The 23,814-nt window shown below is 39.1% G+C and overlaps 1 protein-coding gene across 1 annotated transcript in view; it reads left to right on the top strand.

Annotated features, from left to right (window-relative positions):
- Positions 1-23,814, top strand: part of KDM5A (lysine demethylase 5A) — a 42,682-nt gene continuing 18,868 nt past the window's right edge. Inside the window, exons 1-13 of the mRNA XM_056516256.1 lie at positions 1-388; positions 2,168-2,245; positions 3,299-3,421; positions 5,565-5,735; positions 6,187-6,321; positions 11,437-11,542; positions 12,095-12,183; positions 15,044-15,202; positions 17,512-17,631; positions 18,729-18,887; positions 20,464-20,645; positions 21,849-22,011; positions 22,812-22,931. Coding sequence (XP_056372231.1) covers positions 224-388; positions 2,168-2,245; positions 3,299-3,421; positions 5,565-5,735; positions 6,187-6,321; positions 11,437-11,542; positions 12,095-12,183; positions 15,044-15,202; positions 17,512-17,631; positions 18,729-18,887; positions 20,464-20,645; positions 21,849-22,011; positions 22,812-22,931 — 1,770 coding nt within the window. The 5' untranslated portion in view covers positions 1-223. The remainder of the gene's footprint in view (positions 389-2,167; positions 2,246-3,298; positions 3,422-5,564; positions 5,736-6,186; positions 6,322-11,436; positions 11,543-12,094; positions 12,184-15,043; positions 15,203-17,511; positions 17,632-18,728; positions 18,888-20,463; positions 20,646-21,848; positions 22,012-22,811; positions 22,932-23,814) is intronic.

The following is a 23,814-nucleotide window of genomic DNA, read 5'->3' on the forward strand; positions in this document are numbered from 1 at the left end:
CGCGTCACTTCCGGCAGACCGGGACGCGAGGAGCGGGGCTCGGGCGGGGGGAGCGGCCGCAGCCGGGACAGCGCCAGCGGCTTTCGGTAGCAGCTCCCGCCGCCCTGCCCGGCAGCGCCGCCGGGGGATGCGCCTCAGCGCCCGGCCCAGCTCCTGAGCCCCTCGGCCGCCCCTCTCCGCCCTGCGCTCCCGGCGGCGGCGGCGCCCCCCTTCCCCTGCGGCCATGGCGGGGGGCGGCGGGTCGCGCTACGCGGCCGAGTTCGTGCCGCCGCCCGAGTGCCCTGTGTTCGAGCCCAGCTGGGAGGAGTTCAGCGACCCGCTCGGCTTCATCGGCCGCATCCGCGGCCTGGCCGAGAAAACTGGCATCTGCAAGATCCGGCCCCCCAAGGTACCGCCCGCCCTGAGGGCTGCGCCCCGGGGGTCCCCGGGCTCGCCGGGCCTGCTGACCGCGGGGGCCGGGCGAGGACGTGAGGAGCTGGGCAGGCCCTTCCCCCGCGCTCCCCACTCGGGGTTTCGTGTGTCGCTTTCCATAGGCCGCGGTGTCCGTGCCAGGGACGCCGAGGAACCTGTAGAGTCTTTGACCTCCGAGCGGGGCTGTGTAGAGGCTGCTTTGGAGCAGCTGAGGAGTGAATAGTGCGTGGCAGTGCCCGGGACTGCACGCTGTTTTTAGTTCCAAAACGTCAGCAGTCGTCTTGTGAAAGCTGGGAAGGCTTTGTAGGTGAAATCGGGCGTTTGCTGCGGGCGGGGAAGAGGGAGAACGAAGGGTATTTGTTCGTAATGGATCATTGTTTATAGACAATTTTTAGACCATTAAGAGGAGGGCGGCCAACCAGTTCATGTACGAACATTAGCATTGTGCACAGCTCTTCAGGAGGCAGCAGATTAATCTTCCCTTAGTAGTTACTTACGGTCACCTGCCCAGTGACCTGGTAAGGCAGCTTGGCAAAAGGCACTTACATCACTAAATTATTAAAGTCCAAATCAACTTCCAATGCGGCTTTGAAAACAGCGAGAGAGGTAAAAACCTGAAAAGAAAGCGTGTAACTGAGAACAATGTATGTTGCTGGTTGGATTTTATGGTTCTTTCGCTCCTGACCGGTTTTGGTTCCTGGAATGTGTTTAGTTGGTTTAATGACTTGGTGAAAACTTGACCTCCAAGGCGCTGCCCTTTCTAAAATAAGCTGCATAGCTCAGGTTGAGAGGCCACAAGGAGCCCATCCAGATCCTGTTCATTGAGGAGAACTGGAACTTTCCTGGCTATTGGATGCATTTGTGTTTCTCTGGGATTGCTGAGCTGTTTGCCTTGCAGGGTTTCACAGAATGCAAGCGTTGGGTTGATTTGCAATAATTACTAAATCATACTAACTTACTACGAATTTCATGCTAACATGACTGATTAATTACTCTTTTCTATTATTAGGAGTTGTAAATATTTAAGGTTGTGCTTGAGGCCTTTATTTGCTGCAGCAGAGCAAATAATAAACATTTTGTGTGGCTTGTCCACCTGTAATGGCGTGTCCTTCCTCTGGTGCAGTCACTGCCATGTGGACAATCTGCTGTAACTGAAGCTTTGGTAAAAAGTGCTAAAAAGCTGAATTACTTGTTTTGATGTCATAACTCAGTTTTGAGAGGTGATTCTCTGAAGCACTTGTGACAGTGCCGAGAAAGTCATTATTTAAGGCTCCATTTCTTTTGAAGAACTGGGCTCTCAGCTGGTGGTCTTGTCTTGATTGAAGTGACAAGCACAAAAACATAGCATGTGCTATAATGTGCTTGATTTAGTCTTAGTTGCTGTTGACACTGAGGATTTTTCAGTGTGCAAGAGAGATGGATTCTTTTTTAAATGTAAATAAATAACCAGCCAGCAGAGTATAGCTTGTGTTTAAGCTTAGCATGAGGTAATGCATACTGAGACGCTTTTGAACCTTATTTTCTTTGACATTTTTGAATCTATGAGGATCATTCTTCTAACTAAAATATGGTGGGAGGAACATTGTTGTATAAGCACAAAAATGTCTTAAAATTGGAAAATTACATCACCAGTTGTTCTGAGAAACTAATTTACTATTGGAAGCTTGCTTAATCAAGCATTATTAGGGTGTTTGGTTTTGTGCACTTCTCAGAGAAGTTTCTGGAAGCAGTAAAATGTCTTTCTGTCTCTGTTTAGGACTGGCAGCCTCCATTTGCATGTGAAGTACAAAGTTTTCGTTTCACTCCACGAATTCAGCGCCTGAATGAACTGGAGGTGAGCTTTTTCACTGTTGATATAAAATTTTGTGTTTGCACTGAAAGCAAGAGGTCTCCCTGCTTGAGATTTGCATCTTGGCAGGTTTCTGGATGGGGGGACACTTTAAAAGCTCGTAGATCACATCAGTTTATACTTTGCAGTGGCAGAGTTTGTGTAAAATAACTCTCCCTGGCTTTGAGAAAAATCTGGTTTTTATTTTATTACCCAAAATAACCACAGGAGTTTTTCACATTCAACTGGAAGTGTCTAAAATGAATTCCAAATACCATGTGTGTAGTAAGAGCAGCCAGTGTCTAAACTTCAGAGCTCCACAATCAGTGATTTTTTTTTTTTTTTCCTCTTAAAATATTTACTGTTGCTCTGATGCCTCTGGTTACCTCATACTGTCGTGATAATGCTCTTTAAGCCTTAAAATGGTTTTTATAGGCTTATTATAGCTGGTTAATTTTATGATTTAAAAACTTATGTGAGCTGTCTTAAAAGCAGTATGACCTCCATTCTGTCCTGGTTTTTCCTTTGCTCTATAACATTTCTCAAAGCCTTGCTTTGTTCACATACCAAAATGTCATTTGGCTTGTAAATGGGTTTCCTTGTGGAAAGTGACTTGAGTAGTCCAGAAGTCCTCCAGGCAGGAGGCCCTTTATGTGGTTAAGGCATATGTAAAAACTTTTTGCAGTTCCCTCCTCCTCACCAATGTATATTTTTTAAATTGTTCTTGTGTTTCTCCCTGGAATGCTGATTATTTCATGAACATACATTTTGCTTTCAGACCAAGAAATTAGTTAGTAGGAATTTAACTTACAGGGTCTTAAAGGCAGAGAGAAAAGCATATATCATTTTCTTTTTGTAAAAAACTTCCTTTTAACAACGTTTTTATTTCTAGTTTTTGTTTTTTTTTATGTGACAGGGAAATACCTCCCCTGCCAAGTTACATGTTGAAACACTATACATGGAACACTATAAAAACTTACATTGTTTTCTCTCAGGACTGTAAGGTTTTGTCACAAATGGTTTTGAACATAAGTGATTATCTACCTTTACTGATTCCAGGCAATGACAAGAGTGAAATTGGACTTCTTGGATCAGTTAGCAAAATTCTGGGAACTCCAAGGATCCAATTTAAAAATCCCTGTGGTTGAGAGAAAAATACTGGATCTCTATGGTCTGAGCAAGGTAAGTGTATGTAGGCCCTAGGCAGACAGGGATTTCAGTTTTCATTCAAGCTCAAGAAGCCAAGCAACAGGAAGGGCTTGTGTTACAGCACTAATCTCATTAATCCAGAGATTAAATAAGTGGGAAAAATGCAATGAAAAAACATTTCTAATTTCAATGTTTATGGCAAACAGTGTAATTAAATTAGTTACCATTGATTGGATTCCATACAGCAGGTATTTGTTACCTTGTATGGCTTGAATATGCTGATGTCAGCTGGCCACTTGATTTTTAGTTCTCCATTTTTAGATATGGTGGAGCTGCAGGAGTTTGAGGTGTTCTTTGGGAAGGCAGCAGTATGCCTGTGTGCAGTTCAGCTCTGATTAGCAATTCTGTAATAAATTATTGCAATTTCTCCTTCCTCCCTTCCAGCAGAGGTTTTCATAAATTTTTATATTTGAAAATTTATAATGTCAACTTCAGGAATACTTACTTTAATTTCTGAAACAGACTTGACTTAAGGCTGGCCTGAAATAAATATTTCTATAGCTATACACATATTTCTATTTCTATACACACCCAAATTCTTTCAAAATTTATGCACAGATCTCTGTTGGAGTTTGGTTTTGGCAAAATATATGTACCATTATAAACTTAGCTGCTAATAAATATAAATAGGTAGATTTCTTCTTGCAGGGAAAAGACCGAAGTTCTGGTAGTTCTAGTGATTCTAGGTTAGAGCATCAGTTTCCATTCCCCATCAAGATGTATTTCTCTTAGGTAAGTAAAAATGTAAAGACCTGAGTATATTTTAGCTTTAAAGAAAGTCAAGTATTTTGGAAAGTCTGGAAGGGCTGCTAAAATGCAGAGAAGAGCTGATCAAATGTCTTTAAGTTTTTTTTTTTTCTTTTTGTGTCTATTGACTTACTGGATATGCAGAATATCAGAGGGGTACTGGAAAATATCTGGGTCATGTAATGAGGTGGAACATTTCAGTTGCCTGTAGATTTGCAGCTCTGAGTTGATTTGGTTCATTACTGGTTTTTTTTAGCTGTTGTTCACGCATAGATAATTTTAGAAAACAAGTTTTCCTGGAAATTTTAAAGATAAGTTGAAATTTAGGAGTGGTTTCATTTTAAAAGGCTTTTGTAGACCTTTTCTGTAAATATGAGGGAAAATAATGATCAATAATACTGTTTTATCTAAGTGTAACTCTGTGTGATTATAGGAGAAACCAGAATTAATGAATTTGCTTGTCACTGTCACTATAGTTGTGCTTCTCAGTTTACTTCAGCCTCACAAGCAAAACATAAATTTCACTCCAGTAACAAAAAGTCTTTGCCTTGAGGTTTCTAACAGTATGTGAAACATTAAGCTTGAAATTTAGTCCTGGTGTATAAAGAAATGCAATGCAAAACTACACTGCTGTAAAAATGATATTACTCTTACAATAATATAAATGGAATTACAATCCATTTGTGTTTTAAGTTGCTTGGCAGGGAAACTGTAAAAGGAATGGAGGCAGTGGAAATGTGACCTGTGTGTCAGAGGAAGCAACTCATAGACTGTTATGATCATTGCTTGCAGGCAAATAGTCTTGTTTTTAATTCTATATACGTACAGATGTAAGCAGTGATACTTCTGTATGTGAATTACTGGTCTCAAACCAATTGAAGTCACATATAATAACTGGACTGAGTTGGAAGGTCACTTTTCCCTCTTGTTATAGTAGTCTCTCTTCCCTTCAGGGTTTTGTGAGAGTTCTGAGTTCCAGCACTCCCTTTTGGCTGGAGTCTGTTAAAATGGGCTTTATTGCTGGCCAGATTTGTGTTTTAAAGCACAGTGCAAGTCTGGTGAGAGTTTACTTTTCAGTTTGTTCTTATGGTAGGTTTCGTATTTTTTCCAGCACATCTTAACTGTTGGACTGCTCCTGTCCAGTATGCAATAGTATGCAATTTACATTTGCTAGTAAATTGAAGATCACATTAAATACACAAAGCAATAAGTAGGTGATTTGTTATTAAAGGACTAATTATTGTGGAAATGAAAAAGTGAATTTCAGGATTCTGTCACTTTTAACATTTGGTTAGTTTAATTGATTCTTGCCTTACTCAAGCTGGTGAGAGCAGCTCAAAACCCTTAACTTTTTATTTATGTGTTTCAGATTGTTGCCAACAAAGGAGGCTTTGAAGTAGTGACCAAGGAGAAGAAATGGTCTAAAGTGGCGAGTCGGCTTGGCTACCTGCCAGGAAAAGGCACGGGGTCACTGCTCAAGTCTCACTATGAACGGATCCTGTATCCCTATGAGCTCTTCCAGTCTGGGGTCAGCCTCATGGTGAGATACTTGCCTTTCATGCTATGGAGAGGGGACCCAGAAGGCACACAGAGTGTTGTTTTACTCCATGTGAAACTGGGACATGGGGTCAGTGCTGTTAGAAGCTCCAGCTGTGCCAACAAAGCTAGAACCACCCTTGTAGTTATCTGTGACAGAATAGTGCTAGAAGTTGTAATCTTGTGTGGAACTGAAGTCAACTGTGTTGGGAAAGAAGAGAAGCCTAAAGATTATATGCTTAATTGGAAGTGTCTGTTTTTCTCTTGATAACCTGGTAGCTGGGATTAAATTCTCATTTGAAGGGTGAATGAATTGATTGGCCTCTTTTCCAGATGGTGTGTGTAATGCTGTGTGACTTCACTCATCCTGTTTCTTAGCAAACAGATTGATTCACAGGCTGTGGAATGATGAGCACTGCCTGACCAAGACAGTGTCCTGTGCTCTGCTCCTCTAGGGCATCCAAAAGCCTAACTTGGATCTTAAGGAAAAAGTGGAGGCCGAGGACCTCAGCTCAGATGCCCAGGCTTCCCCAAAGCAGGCGTCAAGGATGAACGTTATGCTGAAGAGAACCAGGCGTGTCAAATCCCAGGTATTCCTGTTAATCAGCTCTTGCAGACAGAGAGCAGGTACTTCTCCCACCAGTGCAACAGCTTTTGGCTGTGGGAGCCTGGTCAGAAGCACCACTGGGAAGCAGTCTTCATTTAACGAAAATCCAGAGAAGTTTGTCACTGGAGACCTGGTTTGATATAAGATGCACTGTTCGTGTCAAAACTTCTCAAAGTTGCTTGTTGTTTACTGACAAGCGGCCTAATTATTTGGTAATGAATGTATCTGTGAAAACGAGATAACTCTTTGTGAGTTGATGTTAAAGCTTCTGCAAAGTTCTAGAACTTCTAAAAACCATTTTAAAATATGCCTCTTAATGCCATAAATGCAAATCTACATAGGTAATGGTTAATTGTGTAATTGTATGTGGGACTGAGTATCTCAAGCTGGGCAGGGAGTTCTCCTGAAGAATTGAAACAGATATGTGAGGAGATGATCAGTGGTGGCTGGAACTATGTAGGAGTTCTACAGTTTTTTCTGCTGTAGAGCAGTTTCCTTATTTCTGAGTTACTGGTGTTATAGGAATTTCTGGTATTCTAGTAGGTGATATTAAATCCTGGGAGGTACCCCTGAGAAAATCTGAATTGAGACTGAATCACCACCATTTAAAATGCTGTCTTACTAGAAATAATTGTGGGGCATTGCCCTGATGGCTCTGTTGCACTATTTAAATTAGTTTAATTTAAATTAGGCCTTCCTCTTTCGACAGAGATACTCCTTGCAGGCAGCATCCTGAGGCTTTTCACATGAAGTCTGGTGGCTCCCTGCTGGCTCATCAGCAGAGCGTGGGTGAAAGCTGGATTTATATGCAACCAACTTCCTACTTGCTTCATACCATTCTAGACTTAGCTCCAGCCCCACAAAGTTTTTTCAAATGCTCTTGACTGCCTTTTTTTTTCCCCACAATGCACTTTTCTTGTCACTGAGGTATGAGTATGCTTTATCAATTTTCACCTTCTTTTCTGATGGTTTAGACTGAATTGTCTTTTTTAGTGTGTTTTCTCAGCTTGCTAGAGCTGACTTGAAGTTATTTATCATAGCTGTATCACACAAGGAGTCGTGGGCTTGTTGCTCTTCCCAGATCTCAGACAAGGGATTGGTAGTGAGCTATCCAGAAAATCTGAGAGTGCTGCATGAACTTTAGCAGTCACTTGCTATCTGGAATTCTTCTTTGGATTTGAATGAATCTTAGGCAAAATGCCAGCATGTCGTTCTTCTCACACATGGTGTAAAAGTGTCACTGTTTTATTAAGGTCCTGTGGGATCTTGTTTCCTGCTGATTTCAGTAGAATGATGGTACTTGTCATTTCTCCTTTCTCCATGTTGGGATGATGATTCTTTGGTGATCCTGGCACTGTAAAGCTGTTTCACTTTGTTTAAAGAGCCTGCGATTGAGAAATAAGAGACTTTTATATAGATCATCTGCAAAAAATATATATATATATATATATATTTAAATGCCTTTTATTAGACTTGTAGTCAAGTTATCTTTTAAACATTGCGGTTATTAAAATGGTGGAAATGAGTTCTTGAATACAGGAAAAACTCATCCTACTTGCACAGACAGGAGAATTAGGTTTTGGCTGTGTTGGAAGCTGTGTAGAACTATCTTAAGTCGTCCCTGGAGCAGCATTTAGAGGCAGATTTTTCCTCTAGCCAGAAATGGTAGTAGTGTAAATAAATATCTGAGAACATGGAGACATTGTTCCAGATTTCAGTGCACCTTTTTATTGTAGACAGGACTCTTGTTTTTTATCTGAAATGCATACCTGGAATTGGACCAGAGGTTGTCTAAACAATCTTTAGAGAGCAGGTAATATGGAAGTAATGTAAAAACCTGCTAAATGAATGTTACTCTGCTCTAGCTGAAACATCTGAATGATTTGTGTAGTGTACTAAGTAGTCCAATATATGGTTAGTGAGCATGGAGAATTCCACAGACCTTTTCAGCTCCTTAGATCTTTTCCAAGTGCTAGAAGTTGTTTCCAAAGATCCTTCGCATTTTCTTGCAGATCAGTTACTTTAGGATGGGTAATGAATAAGAAAGTATAAATACAGTAATCAGAAATTTCTGAAATTGAGACTCGTCCTCAGCAGTAGAAGGGGATGAGAGATTGAAAAAGCAAATTCCAGGATTTTTGGAGAATGTGAAAAATGGAATAAAATAGGGAATGAGTGTTGTCCTCTGTGAAGAGTGGCTTGAGAATCTTTGGATACTATAATAAAATATCAATTGAAAACATTGTCTCTGAATAGGAAGGGAGTAATTAGATGGTGAGATAGTCTGTTCTGTAAATGAACTTAAATGCTTTATTCTCTCTTTTTTCTGAAGAAAACTTACACAAATAAAAGCTGGATAAAGGCAGCTGAGTTCCTAAAGGCTTGTAAAGAAAATTACAATAAAAAGTAAATTCATCCAGATTAGGAAAAGAGAATATCCTTAAGGAAATCTTAAATTTAGGAGAGTACATTCTTAGAAAAGGATAGTGTATCTTCATAGATGATCTGTTGGGGTGTATTTGAGCTGACAGGGGATTTGTCTAATGAGGTTATGTCATGGTGAGTTCTGGTAAAGAATTGCAGTGCTGAAACAAAAAGTGCTGTCTTTTCAAAGGGTATTATTAACTTAATGTCCAGAGAGTTTTCTTAAAAACAATTCTAAGTAATATATCTGCTTTCAGGTTTCTGTATGATTGCAGAATAACACAATAAAATAGACTTCAGGTTTTTTTCACTTGAAAGATTTCTTTCCATGGGAATAAATGTCAAACAAAACAGTGAAACAGAAGAACTCTGGGAGATGCTGACTAATGCCCCCAACATGTAAATATTATTGATTGTAACCATTGTTGTCTTGTGCATTGGGGGTGGAGGAGTGGGTATGCAAATGTCTCAGAATTGATGAGGGGTGAGACAAGAGAATAGTGAATGAGTCCAGTGTAACTGGATTGTGTTATTAGGCTTGGCCCATGTACAAGAAAGGCCCTTTGGTTGTACTTTCAGTTGGGAAGGTAAAAGACAGTCTGTGTCCTTCAGGACAAAGAGGAGATAAGAATAGAATCACAGTTTAATCACCTTAGTTTCACTTGTGTAGAGAAAATATAATGCAAAAGTGAGCTGGAGTTTTGTGTTGTTAGCAGTGAGGAAATGGCAAGGATTGCATGATTGCTGCTGCATCCATGCACTCACAGCTTTGAGTTTGGCCTTTTTTACAGTCTTCAAGGACACAGCAGAAAAAATGCTCAGTGGGGCTTCTGAACACTTTTGGTGTTTTCACCTTTAAATGTCAATATCCTGTCAGAGTTTGTAAGGTTACATAGGAATCTGATTTTTAAAAACATTCATCTTCTGGTATGCAAACTGTTCTTTTTCAAAACTCTGTAGCTCTTTCCACCTGAGCATGAATGGATTTCATCCACTAAGGTATAGTGATATCCCAGTAAATCAGCAAGGAAAATATATTTAGATAATGTATTTTTAAACTAAGCTGTAAAACTTTGTTGCTGCATGTTTATGATTTACTTTTAGTAAAATTATTTTTTCATATCTCATTGTGAAAACTTTATCTTTGGTCACAGTAGTAGGAGAAATTGAGGAGATTGTTGTTGAAATGATGTCTGTGCTGAAGTATGTGGGTTGATTCTGTCAGGTTCTATTAGTTGAGAGAATGATTGAGTTGTTAATGAATTTCAAATGGAAAATGAGGGACTAGGAATTCTCTGTGTTTTTCCTTATGGCTTCTAAGCCAAAAAGTGAAGAATTGGTGAGGAAAAATTTGCACAGTGGGCTTACCAAGTTGGTGACATATAAAATGAAAATAATTTAATAGCAACATGTAAATGTTCAAAATTAGAATATCAGCATTAATTAGGTTGGAAAGATGCCTGTTAGCATAATGCATACCCAGTTCAGTGGAAGCAGAGACTGTAAATATCACTAAAAATTCCTTAGAGTAATAATGCGTAGGAAACTGTATCTTCAAATGTCTTCTGGAAGCAAGAAAAGCAACTGATTTAGGTAGTAAAAATACTATTTTTTTAATGTTTACTGCAAATCTATTAGAACTTATGTTAAATACTATTTTCGAAGAAATTTTATTTTTAAATACTTGATTAAAACCTTTAAAGGCATGTTACCCCAAGGGACAGACATGAGATATCAGGCCATAACTTTGAAAAATAACAGATGAAGAAGTATCATCAGGAAGTTAACTGAAGAATAATTTCTTTAAAATTACATGCCCACCTTCAAAACTGATAGGCTTGCTGAGATCTTTCAAGATCAGTGAATTTCAGGAGAGAGTTTTTGAACAGTGAAAATTTAGTGGCCTTCTATACCACATGAGAGAAATTTTTCAGAGTATAAGAGGGCAGCATTAAAAAAATGCAAAGGTGATTGTGTTGCAGATAAAGGCAAGATGTTTTCTTCTTTTTCTTCTTTTTATGGTTAGATTACTGGCAGTGATGTGAGAAAATGAGGTAGGTCAGTAATGGGAAGCAGGAAGAAGTTCATCCGAGCAGAACACTTCAGGAAACATCTCTGGCAGGAGCTGTCACCAAATGAGTCTCTTTACTTCTGATTTTGAGCTTGCAACATGAGTAGCTGTGATATGAGTTGTGCTCACAATATTTCATCACAAATAAGCCCAGAAGCAGCCAAGCTTAAGGAAGTTGGTTAGAACTCATTAGTGTTGTGTGGATGTTTCTACTCAAGGGAGCAGATAAGGAAATGCTGTTGAGACTGCATTAAAATCCAGGCACTTGACTGAATCCGTAGTGATTTTGGAAAACGTTGCTCTGACATTCTTCTTTTTTTTTTGCAAAATGTCAAACCTAGTTCTATTTGGTGTAGAGGTGACTTCTTGTAGTTGATCTGGAATATTAGATAGGAAATAATTTGGAAATTCGGGACAAAAATTCTGTTTCTTACTCCATTTGTATATTTCATTGCCTTTAGGAACAGAAAAATCACATATTTTCAGGCCTGCTTCTTTTGATGAGCACATATTCTGGGAGAGTGGTATAGAAACAAATTGTGAAGAAACCTGGAGAGGAAATATTGGTGTTTTGTGCTGATGTGGTCTTGTTTTTATTTTTAGGCAGAGGTAGGAGAAATGAGTAGAAACACTGAACTGAAGAAGCTGCAGATCTTTGGAGCTGGACCCAAGATGATGGGACTGGCATTGGGAGCAAAGGATAAAGAGGGTAATGAAATCTTGGGCTCTTTGCTTTCTGTGAGTTCTTTGCTTTCAGTGATGCTGTTCAATCTTCCTGAATATCTCTAGAGACAGTATTAAGAAGAAGGCAAATCAAAACTGGAAAAATAAAATTAAATATTCTAGGGTTTCATTCACAAGAGATTTACAGAGTGCTTCCTATAACTTGGCAGAGTTTCAGCTCTTTATGTAATAACAATAACAATTAAGCAGCTGTTCCATGAGCTGAGTGGTTGAAAGGGAGAGCAGGACTTAAAAGTACTGAAGCTGATCCTGCCAGTACAGTGCACAACTTAGGTGTCCAATTCATTGTTTCTCATGAGAGCATTGGGATCCCCTGTTAGGATAAACAAAATATATTTTCCTAATCCCTGTGGATTTTAGATTGGCCAGGTATAACATGACATTTTTGCTTTCTTTGGACTGTTAAGTAGTTTCTGATCTGAAAGGCAGGGTGCCAGGCTGGGTATCTGTGATGTTTTTACAGGTTAAGTCTATCCCAGTGTGATATTAATAGCATTTAACTTGATTTTGCTTCAAGATGAGGTGACGCGGAGGCGCAAGGGAACCAGATCCGAAGCGTTCGGAATGCAGATGAGGCAGCGCAAAGGAACTCTCGCCGTCAACTTCGTAAGTTCGATGCCTCTGCTGTGATTTCTGATAGAAAGGACTTGGTTTACTAAGGTTTTTCTTTTTCCCCTGAAAGAACTCCCACCCCTCCAAACAGACGAATGAATGTGTGCAGCAGCAGATGATAGTGTTATAGGAAGAAAGAACAGTATTTTGAAAAACAATATGCGCTCTAGTCTTCTGTTTTAATCTTTTTTGGACAGGAAGGCTGTTGCAATGTGAAGCTGTTTTTGCTGATCATACTTGCCACCTGCTTGAATGCCTTCATTAGTTCAGTTTTTGTTTGAGCTCCCCTTAATAGAACAACTATAATACTGCTTCTTTTCCTTAGAAGAGATTCTGAGGTGCTCCGCTACTTCAAGAGTTTAGTTTTAGCAATTCCCCATCTTGTGTCTTTTCTGTTTTGAATTTAAATAGGAAAAATAAAACATTTAGTTCTTTGATGTTTGTGCATGGAAAAGCAATGTACAATTGTTCTTAATATCTTTCATAGAATGTGACTTCCTACTTTTAAAGGGTCATAACTCAACGTGTGTGTGCAGCCATGAATGAAGATAGGTGCTTTTATTGTCTAAGGAATCACTCCTCACTTAGAATTCTGCTGTTCCTTTTCTTTCTCTTAGCCTGAAAACACTTACAAAAGCTTATCTTAAATTTCAACCATGGAAGGCCAAGGCAACCTGAAAATTCTAGTAATCACATTCTTATATGGGGGGGAAAAAATGGGAAAATTTGGATATTTAAAAACCAAATCACTGTGCCATTGCTGATAAGTTTTGAGTGACTTTAATTTTTTCAATTGTGCTACTACTTCTGAATATATGGTTTTCCTAGGCCTCGTAAATTTTATTATTTTAACCATGCTTTAACTTTAAAATATTTTGTCTAGTGTCTTGGGGTTTTTTAATGGAGCACTATTATTTGCTTCCTCTTTTCATTTAACCTGTATTGGTAAGAGGAAATGAAAGTGCTGTACCAACAGAACTGTTGTTTTGAAGCTGTATTGCTGTAACTCTGATCTTTTGAAATTCTGTGACTTAATACTATTTGATTCCACACTTTTTTTTTTTAATACTTGGATAAGAGAAGCAGTCCTAAATGCACTGGTCATGCATTTACCTTACATAACATTGGGCTGAAAAATACTGTGGTGCAGTCTTGTGTATATTTCTCCATCATTTATTTATTTTTTAAAGTACTAACTGTGAAATTGATTTTACTTGGTAAATTACTAACAAGGAGATAAAATACAGCTGTTTATCTTCTCCTCTTACACTGCTGTATTACATGGCTAGCAGGACTCTTTGTAGCTATTACATAATCCCAGGTCTGCTTGTGAAGATCTATTTCAGTGCAGTTTTTGCATTTGCCACATCCTCACTTGTGTTAACATAGAGGTTGCATATGTTAATAGGAATTTAGAGAGAAGAAGTTATTACCAGTGAAAGGTAGCTAGTGAGGACCATAGAAAACTTAGGATTGCCATTTTCGTGCATTGTTAAGTTTTGGCAAGAGAATACGGAAGTGCCTGCTGAGGTACCCTCCCTCTCTTCTATGTACATGCAACACAAGTAGCTGGTTTGGTGCTTTGGACAAACATGATATTCCATGAGGGCAAGCGTGTGGATTTTTTTTTTTTTTAATGGCAAAATGATACCTCTCTGAGTAGAGCTACATTATTTTTTTAAATAGTTTCTTAAGAAACCTGAGCAGTCTACGTTAGAAGTATATTACTGCCTAGCTTGGAGGTTGCATACTTAACTAGGCTGCTGTAAGTTGAGAGGGGTTTGTCATTAACTATTTAATCCACCTGAGCCTAATCAGCTGAAATGCACATGTTTCTGTCACATCTTGATTAAATTAACAGACCCCACAAATGCAGCCCCACCCCTTCTGATGTTATTTTGGGCTGTGTGAAGGAACTCTCACAGGAAAGCACAGCCTGTGTTGCCAGGGGCTGGTGAGAGTAGTAGCAGAATTTGGAGCAGGTGTCATTCATGAAGTTCATGCTGTTAGTAAAAATTTATACATAAGGTATTTTTTTAGCAGTGACAAAGTAATACCCTTTATTTTTAGACTGTTACACTTCTTCAGTATTATATTAAATGTTTCTATTAATTAAACTTCTTTGCACAATACAGGAAACAAGAAAAAGAAAATTTGCAATCTCTTTGTGCAGTTCTCCCTGGCCCTAGAGGATATCTCCCAGTTGGTGCTGTTATTGTTGAGACTATCTTGAAGAACTCCCAAAAACTGTTTGCTTTTTGTATTGGGGTTAATACTTTTCTCTTATCACTTGAAGTTTTTATCCTTGGTTTTGGAAAAATGGAGAAAGAAGATTGTACCTTTACATGGGGTTTCCTTTGCTTCCTCGTGAATTTTTAGATTGCAATCTGTAGGTGTGTGGATTTTGTTCTCTCTTACCCATTGCAAAGATCTCACTGTTATGTTGCAAGTGATGTGTGTATTTCTGAAATACCTTTTTGAGTTTTTCCTTAGCTATGCAGTCTTTGTAGAGATTTCCACGATAAGAGGGTGAAGAGAGGGAGTTCTAAAAACTGTAATTTTCTCTTCTGCCTTAGAATAACATAAATGAGATGCTGCAAGTTAGATAGAAAAAGATAGTCCAACTGAAATGGATAGTTATTTTGCAGCACCCAAGTCCTCCTGCCCCCACGTTGTGCTGCTTTGGGAATGAAACTAAAAGCTGTCATTATCAGTACTTCTCAAAAACCAGAGGAGACTATTGGTGCTCATGTACTAGACTTCAGGATATCATCTTTTGTTCCTTAGCTTAAGTAAGGCAGGCTCTGGATGAGAAACTTCCTGTAACTTTTTTCTTCTTTTTTTTCCCCTACAGGTTGATCTCTATGTTTGCTTATTTTGTGGTAGAGGAAATAACGAAGATAAACTGCTACTGTGTGATGGATGTGATGACAGCTATCACACTTTCTGCTTGATTCCTCCTCTTCCTGATGTGCCCAAGGGTGACTGGAGGTGTCCAAAGTGTGTTGCTGAGGTACAGTTCAAGAACTACTAAACCTTTGTATGTGTACCTGGAAAGATCAGAAGAGGAGCAGTTCAGCAATCCATCTGTGTAGAGTGCATAGTTTGTTTTGGAATATTGTCAAGATGAGCCTTGAGTTTTGGTTGATGAGTCAACCTTTATTATATGGCCATGTGACAGCTAGAAATTTGACCTTGGTATATTAAGAGCTGAAACTCAATTTGATAATCTGGTAGTGGGAAATTAGGGATGAGAACTAGGGTTATAATGGATGCTTCCACATAAGGAGGACACATTTTGTGAACTGTGAAGTAAATAAAGTATGAAACTTAGGCATAAAGCTTTGATTATTGGAAAGACATTATAGCATTGTTCAGAATGGCCTGTAGCAGAAACTGAAAGAACTAAATTAAAATTTTGTTGTAGCTATTTTAGGTTTGGTTTAGTCTAAAAAAGGAACTGCTCAGGCTCTGAAAGTGGAAGGTAGTTGGGCAATTTCATTGCCCAAAAAAGAAGAGCTACCCCGTTCTAAGAGATGATTGATCAACAGATAGCAAGAATCACTTGATTGACTTGATATTTTTCTTAAAGAAACAAATTTTGCAAGCTCAGAAAGTTGGTAGATGTATGATTCAGAGGAAGAAGCTGTTTGTAACTGTAATTATGAGACTGGCTTTCACTCTTCAGGCTGTGTTGTTTCCAAAAGGAGCAGTTGTGCACACATGTTTATATGCCCATTTCCCCCCATCCCTTTCCTCTATGTTGGGTCCTGCTGATTTCTTTATTGTGGTGTTTGGAGAGTGGAGCAGCCAGAGGAGCTGGATCAGCTCACTGCTCTAACCTTTCACTGAGAGATGAGGTTGTCAGATGATGTCAGGCAAATGCTGCTTAAGGAGAGGTGGAAATTCATAGCTACAGGCAAGGGAAGAGATGAAACTTCCTCTTTGGGCTGCTGCTCAGAGAGTGGATTAACCTACTTTATTTTCTCTTAAGGAAGAGCAATAAAGAAGTATTAGCAAGCTGCAGCAATCTAATACAGAGTTAATTTAGAGACCATAGTAGTAAATAGGGTAGCTGCAACAGTTCAAGAATGTGGGAACTCAAGAAGTTTCATTATTGCTAGTAAAAACAGGGATATATTATTACCAAAGGAGAAAAAAAGTGCAGGCAGGGACAAACACAGAAAAGATAAGGTGCCAAGTAATTTTTTACTAGCAAGTGGTACAGAAAATACTTGAAAAATTTTGGAAATGCATTGAAAGTAAGAGAAGGAGAAAACACATGGCTGTAATATGTACTGGAGAGTAAACAAGTAACAGCAGAAATATGTTTGAAGTATTCACTAGCACTTTTTGCATCAGTTTGTACTTTAGATGTTAATTGTGCACAGATGCTTGATGTAATTTTACAGCAGGGTACTGGAACAGAAGCTGGGAAGAATAGGATAAGGGCTCTTTATATGTATTTGGGTCAACACTGTTTAACAGTGTTCACAGATGTTGTAGATTTTCTGTCACAGGCTCCATTTAAGAACCACTTTGATACATGCTGGGAATAGTGTAAGGATAGTTCCTCTTGAAAAAAAGAGAAACTATTGATGAATTCCTTCCCAGTTCTGTTTCTTTGACTGAATAGCTGACTATCATATAGTTTTACATCATCTTTGTGTTGTAATATGTCTTGTGTATAAAAACATGGTGTCATTTCCAAAGGAGCTGGGAAGAACACATTAGAAATGAGTGGGTAGAGGAGCTGAAATGCCCACCAGTATTTTTTTGCTTTTTCAGGATGAATGGGGATAGAACAGTAGAATACTTGGAGCTTTTCTGTCAGATGGGCCATGTCTGCTGTTGGCTGTGTGGCCCTGTTCTAATTTCCTTTTTTCTCTTCCCTACATGTTTTCACAGTGTCAATCTGTTGGTGATTTACTGACTTGATAAGACTGAAACACCTGGGGGGGTTGTTCCTGTGCAGTTATTCTGCAGCTGCTTGAATCCAGCGTGTCTACAGAAATGTCCTGTGGCTGCCCAGGCATCTTGTGCACAGCCTTGCTCTGTGGCTGGCAGCAGCAGCTGCTGAAATGTAGCTTTGGACAGGAAAGCAGAAGTGTGGAGCACTGGGGTTACTGTGTTAGATTAGCTTCTGTGCTGTTAATTCTGGTCTGTTTCCGTTGTGGTACGACTGCCTGAGCTGGAAAAGTCTCAAAACTGTAGCTTATTGTGCTGGGTAAGGACTCAGATGGACACTAGAGCTTCTTGCTAAAAATGTAACTGTGTCAGAGTCTGCTGCAGGGAACAATATTTCTGTGTTCTATCTCCCAGGAATGCAACAAACCCCGAGAGGCCTTTGGATTTGAACAAGCTGTCAGGGAATATACTCTCCAGAGCTTTGGTGAAATGGCTGATAACTTCAAGTCTGATTATTTCAACATGCCGGTCCATGTGAGTTTCAGCTTTTGTTGGGATTCCTTGTAAGGGAAAAAGAAAAGATGTTTCAGCTGGATCCTGGGTTTTTGCTAAGACATCTTAGCCTTGTTTCAAGAGGCACCATAAGCTTCAGACATACAAACATTATTTAGCTTGCTGGCATCTGGTGTCATTTCAACTTCATTTCACCCTTTCCCTGCAATGGTCAGACAGCTTTATTGCTTGTTAGAGTTCACTGTATTGGGCATTCTCTAGAGAGTTCTTGCCCTTTTTGATAAGCTGAACTAGATATCTTGCTCTTGTTTGGCATAGGGTCCCTTCTCCTGCCCTTCTGCCGTTTGTCTTGGTTTAGTTGGTCCAGAGGATAAATCTTTGTTTTCCTTCCTCTTGCAGTATTTTCTTGGAGACAAGTCAATAGAACTGAATCTGTCTGATAGTCAGAGTGATTTTGGGTTTTTTGGTTATTTTTTTTGTTCTGTATCACAGCAGCACTTTTCAAATTAGCATTTCTGCTTTGGCACATTTCCATTGTCCTGTGGACTGCATGCAGCACCAAGGTCTTCCTCCCCTCAAGTTCTTTGGTAACTTATGGACAATCTTGCTAAAGCCTCTACCTTTTAAGGACTCCATTTTATGAGACAAGTTTGGGGCATGGAACAAAGCTTATTTTAAGAATAAGCTTCATAAATAACTACATATAAGTAAGAGTAATGATGAGTTACATGAAGATCAAACTCCTGAACACAATTTTATATCTGATTTTCTTTACGGGTGTTTAGAAATTCTGGTCATTATCCTCTGAAATAGTTGGGAATTTGCTTGCTGGTTTGTTCTCTTTGCTGCTTCATTTCTCTTGGCTGTCTCCTCTTCCCCCTGTGTGTTGCTGTGCTTCTGGTGATTCCATGTCTTCTGTCCCTCATAGTGTGGTATCCTGTTTCTGAGGCATTCCAGCCACTATGAAGGAACACTGACCAAACTGTGACTTTAAAGAGGTGGAGGGGAGAGGGGGAGTGACCTTGGTGTATGAAAATTCATGGGGAGTTAATACTGATTTATTGCTTGAATGATAATTTTTATTATCTGCACATACATAACTTCTCTTCTGCTTTCAGATGGTTCCCACTGAGCTGGTAGAAAAAGAATTCTGGCGATTAGTGAGCAGCATAGAAGAAGATGTCATTGTGGAATATGGGGCTGATATCTCATCCAAGGACTTTGGGAGTGGCTTCCCAGTGAAGGATGGCCGACGAAAGCTGATGCCAGAGGAGGAGGTGAGGAGCAGGATATGTAAACTGACTCTGTTCTTTGCTCTGCATAAGATTTCACATCATGAATTTAGGTCAGAAATCAGTGTGGATTTTTTTTTCATGAAGAAATTGTTGCAGACTTTTGCACGTACTTAACATTCCTTTTGAGCAGGGCATTAATCTGATATTTGAGGTTCTTTTAGAGATCTGGTTGCTGATAACCAAGTCTGTTTCATGATTTAAGTCATATCTGTTTTCTGTCACTTAGCAGGCAAAGATGTGCAAGTTATTGCAGTTTGTCAGAGTCTGAGGAGAGTCTTTATTAATTTCCTTGTTCCAAACCTTTTCATTATAGAGTTAGCTACAGAAACATGATTTTGTCCTCCTTAGAAGGTTCTTAATGGATGAAACAAACCTATTTGGTTTAGCTTGTTTCTCTGTGCGTACTATAAGAATGTAGATGTAGATACAGCATTCAATTATAAAAAATTCTATAAAGATCATCTGGAGAGTACATTATCTATTTTGCCTCTTACCTTACTGTAGCAAAGCAAATTTTTTTGCTTCTTGTATGCTTAAATTCAGATAGATTACCCTGATTACCCTGCCCCAAATCAATTTATGCTGCTCCCTGGAAAAGGTAATCCTGCTCACTATTGTCTTCCACCTATTCCTGCACCTTCCTGTGTGTGCCTTTGTTGACCATGCCATAACTGTGTAGCTGCTTAGTGAGTCAGCACTGCTTGTTTATCTCTTTGTATGAAGATAGTCACTTATAAAAATTCTTAACAAGATGACTTAAGTCTTCTAACTCACTGCAAGTGTCAGAGCAAAGGAAACAGCAGCAATGTCTGGCTGAGATGAGGGCCTCACCAGTCCTTTCAGCAGCTGAGGGATATATCTAAAATTCCAATCAATCTGTGCTTACAGCTTTTGTAGAAGTAGAAAGTAGGTTAATGCTAGAGCACAGTAGTGGGTTTTTAAGGCTGTCTGGATTATAATTTTTTGATCGAGTTGTCTATATTTGAAAGTAGAGGTGAGAGTGCTTAACAGGTGCTGCTGTCCTCTCAATAATGAGTGTGTAGGAATTTCTCCCCTTGAGAAAACTTCCTAAAGTAATCTATACTCAACACATGAACATAAAGTAGATCAACATAAAGTGCAGCATGGTAAAATGAATGTTTAAAAAGCTGAAATAATAACAAGAGATTCACCGTTGATTACAATTTAAAGTTGTCATACATTACTGAAGACTTCCATCTTTAGTTCTTCAGCTGATGTTGCTGGTATTTTGTTCTGCCAGAAGAGCATGAAATCTGTGGTCTTGTGATGGGGAAGAAATCAAAACCTAGGTGTAGAAGCTTTGATCCAAAGAAGATGGCCTATGTTGAAATACTAGAACTGGTATTAAAATCTGAGTGTGTTTATTTCATGACTACAGTACTTAAGGAATTATTTCTGGTTTTGATGTTTCATTGTTGCAGGAAATATCCCATTATCTGCTATGGAAATTGATTGGCTGATGTTTTCATTTGTACTTTCATTTCCTGGAATTGGTGTCCTTATGTTCTGATTTGTTCAAATTTTCTCCTTTTTTCAGGATTATGCTCTCTCTGGTTGGAACCTGAACAACATGCCCATTCTCGAGCAGTCAGTCCTTGCTCACATCAATGCAGACATCTCTGGCATGAAGGTGCCCTGGCTGTATGTAGGGATGTGCTTCTCCTCTTTTTGCTGGCATATTGAAGACCACTGGAGCTATTCCATCAACTACCTGCATTGGTATGGGCTGTCCTTTGTGCTCTACCTCACACTGTCCTGTTTGTTTTAGGGAGTTTGTAGTTCTAACTGAGGATATTAGCATGTGAAAAGCTACATTTGCAGAGTGTGCTTAGCTGTGGCTGATTGAAAGTGAATACAGATGATTTTTAAGGCATTGTAATGAGTTCAAGGCCAAGCATTCAAAGCAGGCAAACCCAGGACAAGCATATTCACACTTTGCATTGACTGATGAAATATTCTTTTGTGGCCAGCATTCCAGCGTCACCCACAAAACTGTGCTTTATTATAGGATCATATATATTTTAAGAAAATCTTTTTTGTACAGCTGAGAGTAATTTTGTTTGCAGTAGAGTTGCTGTCTTGGTTGTCAGTGTGTGCCGTGTGCTGCCAGCAGGGGGCAGTGCAGCCCGCCGAACTGCCGGGAATGCTGCTCCCGGCTCTGCCTCTGGGATTAATAATAATAATAGTCATCATCATCATCATCCCTAGGGCTGTGCCTCCTGTTCAGATGTTTCACCAGACTCCTGCTTGTACTGAGTAAAACAGATTTTCAGAATAAATCTAGGCACTTCAGGTGCTAGGTCATGACAGCTCGTTTTGGTTAAGAAAGGACTGGAATAGTGCTTGAGTAATTATCTGTTTAGTTTTGGTCCTGTTCATATTTTTAATTAATCCATGTTATTTGGCGTATTTCATTTTAATAGGCCAGTAGGTCACAGGTTTTTAGTAATTAGTTGTGAATATTAGAGAGATAGCATTTGTTTTACTCCACTGGCTGGTATACTGTTCTGTTGGCTTTAGGAATATGACTACTCCAAGCCTAACTGAATGGAGGAGTATGATCTTTCTTTGACTGTAGCTGTGACAGCCAAGATTTTGTTTAATAAACCTAATTCCTTCATTCTGAAGGAAAATAATTGTGCATTTTATCGCTTTGGAGCATGGTGAGTGACAATTATCTTCCATGTTAGGCTTGTCAAGGCAAATTTACTACCAGGTATGTTGAGAATTGTGTTGGAGAGTAACTGCTTTTTCAGATTAGACTAGTACATCCTGAAGAAGATTTTGGTGATTAAAGATATTCATCTAGGTTTGAAGTGGCTCTTGAGGACAGTGCTGCTGGTTGTGAGGTGTGCTTTACAGCTGGGTGGCATCATCAGTTCCCTCTCATTTGTGTTCATTCCTGTGCTTGTGTTTTGGTAGGGGAGAGCCCAAGACATGGTATGGTGTGCCCTCTCATGCAGCAGAGCAGCTGGAAGATGTGATGAAGGAATTGGCTCCTGAGCTGTTTGAATCCCAGCCTGATCTCCTGCATCAGCTGGTCACTATTATGAACCCCAACGTGCTGATGGAACATGGTGTACCAGTGAGTAGCACACGAGCATTTTTTACATAAGTGTGCTCTCTTTTTTTCATTCTCTACTGGATTTGTATAACAATGGTTTGGCATACCTCTGAAATTTTTATGGTGGGCATTTGTATATTCGTTACTTAGAGTGTTTTTTAAAGCTGTTTTTTAGACTTTCCTAGACTAACCAGAAAATTTATCTTGTAGCAAAAGTGAGTGTGCCTAGCTTCCTACATAAAATACCTTCCAGAACAAGCATATGCTGTGTAATACACTTAATTTTTAATAAAAAAATCCCTTTCCTTGTGTAACAGCAAGTTTGTCTGAAATGTCTTTAAAAGCTTTTGACAGTAAAATACTTGTCTTATGTTCATTAGAAATCTCAGCATTATAAAATGCTTTTCTGACCAAGCAATTGACTGCAGGCCTCTAAACAGCAGTCACTGTCATTTGCTTTTGTCTTAGGATAAATTGCTTCCCTGGCAAATACCCCAACAAAGCAAACCATAAAATTTTTTCCAGAAGCTTTTGCTCTTTCTGGTAAAAAGGATTAAATGATGATAGAGAAATATCCCTTTTGGGATTCATAAAGACAGATTTCAACTGCTGGCTTATATATTCAGCTCTTTTTGAAAAAGGCTCTTGATTGAGTATTCACATTAAGAAGGCAGAAACAATCCTTACCACTGTTAGGATAGCTGTGTTGTCTGTGGTCATCTGTAAGTACAAAAAGTAGTGTTCAAACATCTTGTACTTTTGTGTCTTAAACTGCTGCATGTTATCTATTTTTTTTCTTTACTTTATCCTCCCTTTTTTAGGTTTTCAGGACCAATCAGTGTGCTGGCGAGTTTGTTGTGACCTTTCCTCGTGCCTATCACTCTGGATTTAACCAGGGATATAATTTTGCTGAAGCAGTGAACTTCTGCACTGCTGACTGGGTCTGTTCTTTTGTATATATTTGCTATGTGACCTCTGCAAGTGATGTGTTAGTAACTTAACTAGTTAAGTTATGTAGTGTACTTTATGTTTATAGTTCTTGGGGCAGCAGTTAGAAACTGAGGAAAGTTTCCATTATACAAAGTAATTTTGGTGAACACGTAATTTTAGGCAACTTCAAACTGAAGCTTTGGGCACATGGTCTTCCTTTTAAATTGGTTAACCAAAAACTGGCATCTCACAATATCTTTAGCTAGTATTTCTGTGATGCCATTTTCTGAATTTGATATATGTCCATATCCTACCTTGAAGTACTGTTGTCTTTTTTATATTGGAGATAGGCTTACAACAGTCTTTGCTCCTCCTTTTTGCCCACTCATTGTGCCTTTTAATCATATTAGTGCTGTTCTAATAGCTGTGCATATCAGTGCACAACTCATGTAAATTGTTCAGGAAATTGTAAAAGGAGTGTTGTATTACTATCCAGGGTTTACAGTTAGAACTTATGATCTCATCTCTAGTTTCTCTAGCTTCGTTTTTTAAACTACAAATGGAAATTTTAGCCCTTTTTCAGACATGTTTATTCATTAATCAGGAAAATTGTCTGTAGGATTGGAAGTGTGTTAGGGCTCTTTTTTTTCCTCCAGCCCTCATGATTTAATATGTGTGTAGCCTCTGTGAAAAACTGCTTAACTTGCAACAGCCACATGAAATTTCCTTTGTTTATGTAAAACGTAACCAAAAATGCGTGGCAAATTCATTTAGCATCTTTTTTGCTTTAAAAAGCACAAAATGAATGATACCAGTTTTGGTTAGCTCTAGGAATTTCATGTTAAATGTCTGTCCAAGCATATCCAGAGGGGAATGTATTCACCTTGGCATAAC

This window comes from Oenanthe melanoleuca, chromosome 1A, assembly GCF_029582105.1.
Source record: "Oenanthe melanoleuca isolate GR-GAL-2019-014 chromosome 1A, OMel1.0, whole genome shotgun sequence".
NCBI lineage: Eukaryota > Metazoa > Chordata > Aves > Passeriformes > Muscicapidae > Oenanthe > Oenanthe melanoleuca.